Source organism: Tupaia chinensis, unplaced genomic scaffold, assembly GCF_000334495.1.
Source record: "Tupaia chinensis unplaced genomic scaffold, TupChi_1.0 Scaffold000098_3, whole genome shotgun sequence".
NCBI classification, from domain to species: Eukaryota; Metazoa; Chordata; class Mammalia; order Scandentia; family Tupaiidae; genus Tupaia; species Tupaia belangeri.
The window spans coordinates 962586-968509 of record NW_006159562.1 but is presented as its reverse complement, the minus strand read 5'-3'; the positions used below and the strand labels follow the sequence as shown (position 1 = coordinate 968509).

The 5924-nt window shown below is 44.0% G+C and overlaps 1 protein-coding gene, 1 non-coding gene and 1 pseudogene across 4 annotated transcripts in view; all 3 read right to left on the bottom strand.

Annotated features, from left to right (window-relative positions):
- Window positions 1–371: 371 nt before the first annotated feature.
- The window catches only part of TTC29 (tetratricopeptide repeat domain 29), a 268610-nt gene continuing 263057 nt past the window's right edge, over window positions 372–5924 (bottom strand). For all 3 annotated transcript variants that reach the window (XM_006143456.2, XM_006143455.1, XM_006143457.2), the window contains exons 12-13: window positions 2358–2424; window positions 372–932 (exon numbers count right to left, since the gene is read on the bottom strand). In XM_006143456.2, coding sequence (XP_006143518.1) covers window positions 902–932; window positions 2358–2424 — 98 coding nt within the window. In that variant the 3' untranslated portion in view covers window positions 372–901. The remainder of the gene's footprint in view (window positions 933–2357; window positions 2425–5924) is intronic.
- LOC114006905 (U6 spliceosomal RNA) lies at window positions 2910–3016 on the bottom strand. Its single transcript, XR_003548562.1, has one exon. It is a non-coding gene; the product is annotated as a U6 spliceosomal RNA (small nuclear RNA).
- On the bottom strand, window positions 4759–5740 carry LOC102484253 (40S ribosomal protein S2 pseudogene; annotated as a pseudogene).

Here is a 5924-nt window from a genome sequence, read left to right as displayed (position 1 = left end):
CCTTCCAAACTTTCAGTTTCTGCCATGGAGTGCAAACATTTGGTATATGTTGAGTGGGGACATACAATACCTCTCTTTCATAGTCTGGCTTGCTTCACTTAGCTGTAAATCTTCTATATTTGTCCACTTTCTATCGAATGCCAGGATATCATTGTTTTTAATTAACACAGATAAGCTTTTTTTTTAAATTACTTTATTTGTCTTTATTTATGTATTTTAATTTGACCAGAGAGGGACAAAATGAGAGAGAGAGAGAGAGAGAGAGAGAGAGAGAGAGAGAGAGAAAGTGAAAAAGCAAATCACCAGGTTCAGGACTCCCACCATGGTTGGCCATGTGGGAATCCAGCACCCCTTAGACACCAGACCACCTGCCTGCCCCAATAAGCTTGTTTATTTATAAATCAGCTAGAAGTATAATGGAATATACTTTTATACAGGCAAAGCAGAGTTTCGAGAGGTACATATCAATATGATAGTCTTTATTGCTTATATTCCTTTTATCTACATATGTGAAAAGTTTCCCTGGAATTTTAATATTATCCTGAATTTATAAAAGATTTCCTGAAGCATGTAATCATTATCTGATTAGGAATAACCAAATTTTGATTCTCTAATGTCACAGTTTCTCGTGGCACAGTGAATAAGAAGAAATGTTTTAGTTTATTTTGTGGAAAATTGTTATTTCTAAACATTTGGGATATATTTTATTTTCATGAAGTTCTAAGTTTTACACTAAATTTGTGGTAGTATACTGCAATACAAAATCCCATGGAAACGTAATCATAGTTTAAATTACTACAAGTCTGTCTACATTATTTGTAACATGCTGCCATTACAGGTATCAAAGTCTAAGGTGTCATGACAAATTTCTTCTTGCTTTGATGCTGAGCTGAAAGCTGCTCTAAGTTTCATTTTCTTGATTTTCTGGAAATCTGAAATAAAATAAATTATAAACCAAACTTTTATATTGGATTAGAAACTAAAAATATTTGTTTTAAAAGATATTTGGCTTTCTGTAATTTTTGGACATCACTTAAAAACTTAAACTATTTGGGTCAGCATGTGGTGTGGTGATTAAGGTGACTGGAGCCTACATGGCCAACTGCATGGTTCGATTTCTGGACCCAGCAGCTTGAAAGACATACAGGGGTTTCTGTGTGTGTATGCATGTGTGTGTGTCCAAAATCCCAAGAGAATGGAGATGATATTGTGGCATGATCATCCCTCCCTGGGGAGTAATTTCTTTACTTTCTCTTCCTCTGTCTCTCTCTGTCTTTCTGGTGAGCACACCTGTCCTACAGCAGAAAATCTCTCTCAAACAAAAAAACAAAACAAAACAAAAACCCAGGTAATATTGAAACACTGATTTTAAAAATAATGATTTTACTTATTATTATTATTTAATTTGCTGTAGGGCACATACACTCTCCAGAGAGACAGAAAAAGAGAGCGGAAAGACAAGAGAAAACAAACCACCAGGTACGGGAATGGTGGCCAGCCATGGAGGAGTCCAGTGCCCTGACCACTATGCCACCTGCTGGCTTCTGCTTTTTTATTTTGTTTGTTGGTTTGTTTGCTTTTTTTTTTTTTTTCCTTTGGAGAGGTTTTTGTTATAGAGTGCGTGTGCTTGCCAGAAAGACAGAGAGAGCCAGAGAGATAGAAAGCGAGAAATCCCCCCCCAGGGGGGATGGCCACACCGCAATCCCTTCTCCTCCATTCTCCTCTCAGGATCTTGGGCACGCACGCACACTCCCTGCGTGAGTTTAAGCCACCAGGTCTGGGACTCAAACCACGGTCAACTACATGCAAGTCCAGCAACATAGCCATTATGCCAACTGCTGGTCCCTGCTTTTTTGTTTTTTTAATTTGCCAAAATTATGTACACTTGACGGAGAGAAAGGGATAGCAAGAAAGCACCCTCCCCCCTGCCACATAACAATCCATCGTCTCCTCCTTTCAGGATTTTTGGCACACATGCACATGCACTGGTCTTCTCTCTCAAGCTGCTTGGTCTGGGACTCAAGCCACGTTTTCAGCCATATGGCATCCTGCCACCATAGCCACCATACCACCAACTGGCCCTGCAATTTCATGCTGCAATCTCTTCTCCATTCTCCTCTTGGGATTTTTGGCACACATGCACAAGTACCTGGTCTGAGCACTTGGTCTGGGACTCAAACCACAGTCAGCCATGTGGGAGTTGAGCACCTTAACCACTACGCCAACCTGTTGGCCCCTCAATATTAGCTTATAAAGTGCTGAATAAAACCACTCTTCTTGTGTTTGGAGAAAGTGGTAAACTTAGTATCTTTCACAATATGGGTACTTAATAGCACTTTTTATTTGATTTGCCCTACCCTCTGATTGTTCCCAAATGTCCTGAGTTTCGAGGTAAATTTTCCATTGTGGATCTTCTAGACTCTCCTAAAGAAAAAAGATACATATATTTAAATTTTTGTCATGAACACAGTGTACAATTATTTTATTTATTTATTTATTTTTTGTTTATTTTATTTTCATTTACTTTTTAATTTCATTTTCTTTTATACATTCAATCACATTATTTAGCTTAAAAGTGAACATTTCAGCATGTGAACATTTCTCCTTAGTCCAGTTGATAAAACTATAAAATATCTTCAACAGATAATACCACATTTCTTTGTCCCATTAATGCTTTGCCTCTCTATTTTTCTTCTAAATGTCCTTCCTCAGACCCTATTCTTTCACACACACTATATCTGGTATTTACATCCATTTACTGTGTTTCTATATCCTTTAGTCAATCAGTATCATAGAGTGTGGACACTCGGTATACATTAAGTGGGGACATACAATGTCTCTCCTTCATAGCCTGGCTTGCTTCACTCAACAGTAAATCTTCCATATTCTTCCACTTTTTGTCAAAAGCCAAAAATATGGAATGCTTCACGAATTTGCGTGCCATCCTTTCACAGGGGCCATGCTAATCTTCTCTGTATTGTTCCAATTTTAGTATATGTGCTGCTGAAGTGAGCACAGTGTACAGTTATTTTAAGCTTGAACCCAGGACTCCTTTTCAGGGATCTCTACCCTTATCAGCTATGAGGTCAGAGCACGTGTGTCACCAAGGTGAAGCGTGTTTCGTCTGAGGCTGGGTTAGAAAGGGTTTTGCAGCCTCCAGCTGGTTCTCTGGGCAAGCTTCTTTTGGAGGAAGGCAGTTATCACATAAGAAATTTGAGCACGCTGGGGTTGCCACCTGGGAAAGGCCATATACAAATGCTCTAGTGGACAGTCCCAGCTGAGCCCAGCCTTCTGTCCGTCTCTGCCACAGCTGCAGTCTGTGAGAGCAGCTCTGTGAACCTTCACCCAGCTGGCCAACCGAGTACCATTTAGTGATTTCATCAATGTCCAGCCATGCCCTGCCTCAGTTCCTAATCCACAGAATTCTTGTGATAAAATAAAATGACAACTGGAAAGTCCACCTCTGGGGATAAGGTTATCTGTTAAGAAGGTACCCAGGGGCTAGCAGGTGGCATAGTGGTTATGTTGCTGGACTCCCATATGGGCTGACTGCAGTTGGAATTCTGGACCTGGTGGCTTGAAAATCACTCCAGGGAGGGCATGCATGTCTAAGATCCCAGGAGGAGAATAGAGCAGAAGGGATTGAGGCATGACCATCTCCCCGGTGGGGGAGAGGGGGTGATTTCTCACTTTCTTTCTTACTGTCTCTGTCTCTTTCTCTGTCTCTCCTGCAAGCGCATGCACCCTAAGGCATAAACCTCTTTAAAAAAACAAAAATACCCAGAAGAAGTGATATGAAGTACACAAATAATTAAGTCAAATATAGGAAGTTTATACAAATGACAGGTTAATTTTTTACTTAAATTTTGTATCTACCCTTTGACTTTTGACTTGAATCCACTGGAACTAACCTAATAAGATGCTCTTTATCCTTGCTTGTGACAGGGTCCAGGTTATAGGTCTCCCCTCATTTCCTGTATTCTGTTTTCATAAGGCTTTGTGCATTTCCTGTTTGGTCCCCGTCTTCCACCTACCGCAACTTCTAAACATTTCCATTGTGCCCTTTGGAAGATTTGGTTAATTAGCAGGAAAATACTAGATGTCTTCACCCTGTCTTCTGGAATTTCCTCTGTTTTTTGCTCTAACAGAAATTAGGCTCTCCTCTGAGGATACTGCCAGCTCAGAAGCTGTTCTTGCTCTTGTTTTCCTCAGTCTTTATTTTTTTGGAGAGGTTTTTGCTATAGGGCGCATGCGCTCGCCAGACAGACAGAGAGACAGAGAGAGACAGAAAGACAGAAAGCAAGAAATCACCCCCCAGGGGGGATGGCCATGCCGCAATCCCTTCTCCTCCATTCTCCTCTCAGGATCTTGGGCATGCACGCACATGCGCCCGGCGTGAGTTTAAGCCACGGGTCCAGGACTTGAACCGTGGTCGACTACATGGGAGTCCAGGGACATAGCCATTACGCTACACTAACTGCTGGTCCCCCAGTCTTCTTATTACTAGATCTGGAATGGTTAGGTGTCGGTCTTCCTCCTTGCTATTCTTTCAGGACTTTTACTCTCCCCTCCTTCCTTTCCTAAAACTTACATCATCAGGTTAGATACTCAACTTTTCATTCTGATTGTCACCTGTCTGCAACTGAAATCGTTCTCAACGGATTTTCTCACTGGCTCGTTGTCACATTACAACTATTATACTTTCATACTTGCTTTTTTTTCGGGCTTAATTCACTTTATTCTCGCTGTATGTAAACCCTATGTTGTGGCCACAGCTGGAGCCTGGGTTCTCCGCACAGAGACTCTGGTGTGGGTCTTGACGAGATGGTCGGTGAATTCCTGATAGGGAGACTTGGTGAACACGGCCTCTTTCCAGAGGTCAGAGGTCAGATAGCTGCAGGTCTTGGAGATGGCATCAAAGGTGGCCTTGGCGAAGTTGCCCAGGGTAGCAGTGCAGCCCTGGGCTGAGGTGTAGCAGTCATCAATGCGTGGGCTGAGGGTGTACGAGGCAGCATGCCCAGCCATTAGCAGCAGCTTCTTGGGCACAGGAGCAGAGACAATGCCAGTGGTCTCTTGGGGCAGGAATGAGGCGCACCAGCACAGAGCCATAGCGGCCAGTCACCTTGCAAGGGACAGTGTGGGGCTTGCCGATCTTGTTCCCCCAGTAGCCTCTCCATACTTGCTGGGACAATGGAGAGTTTGGCCAGGATGATGGCCCCTTGGATGGCAGTGGCCACCTCCTTGGGAGCACTTCACACCCAAACCAACATGGCCATTGTAGTCCCCGATGGCGACAAATGCCTTGAACCTGGACTGCTGGCCAGCATGAGTCTGCTGCACTGGCATGATCTTCAGAAGCTCGTTCTTAAGAGACGCTCCCAGGAAGAAGTCGATAATCTCAGACTCCTTGATGGGTAGGGAGAAGAGATAGATCTCTTCCAGGGATTTGATCTTCACGTCTTTGACCAGGCGTGATCTTCACGTCTTTGCCCAGGCGGCCCAGCTTGGTGACCGGGATCCACTCCTTGTCCTCGGCCTTGCCTCCGCGAGCTCCGCGGCTGTGGCTGTGGCTGTGGCCCCGGCCCTGGCCCTGGCCCCGGCCCTGACCCTGGCCCCGTCCCCGTCCCCATCCCCGACCACGGGGGCCGTTGCCCAAGCCTCCATGGAAGCCGCTGCGGCCTCCTATCCCAGGACCTTCAGGGCCCCCGGGCCATGCCGCTGCACCAGCGTCATCCAGCATTTGTTCTCTTGGAGAAGAAACCAACTATTATATTTTCTTAATTTAGTCATTTCAGTGCACTTGTAAGAGATTTCTACCCTGGGTTTTAATTCCTTGAGTTCCTGTTCTCTTAGATCTTCTCCTTCACCCTACCTCAGCCATTAATTGCCCTGGTCATACTTAGACCTCCTCATTACCAGTATCT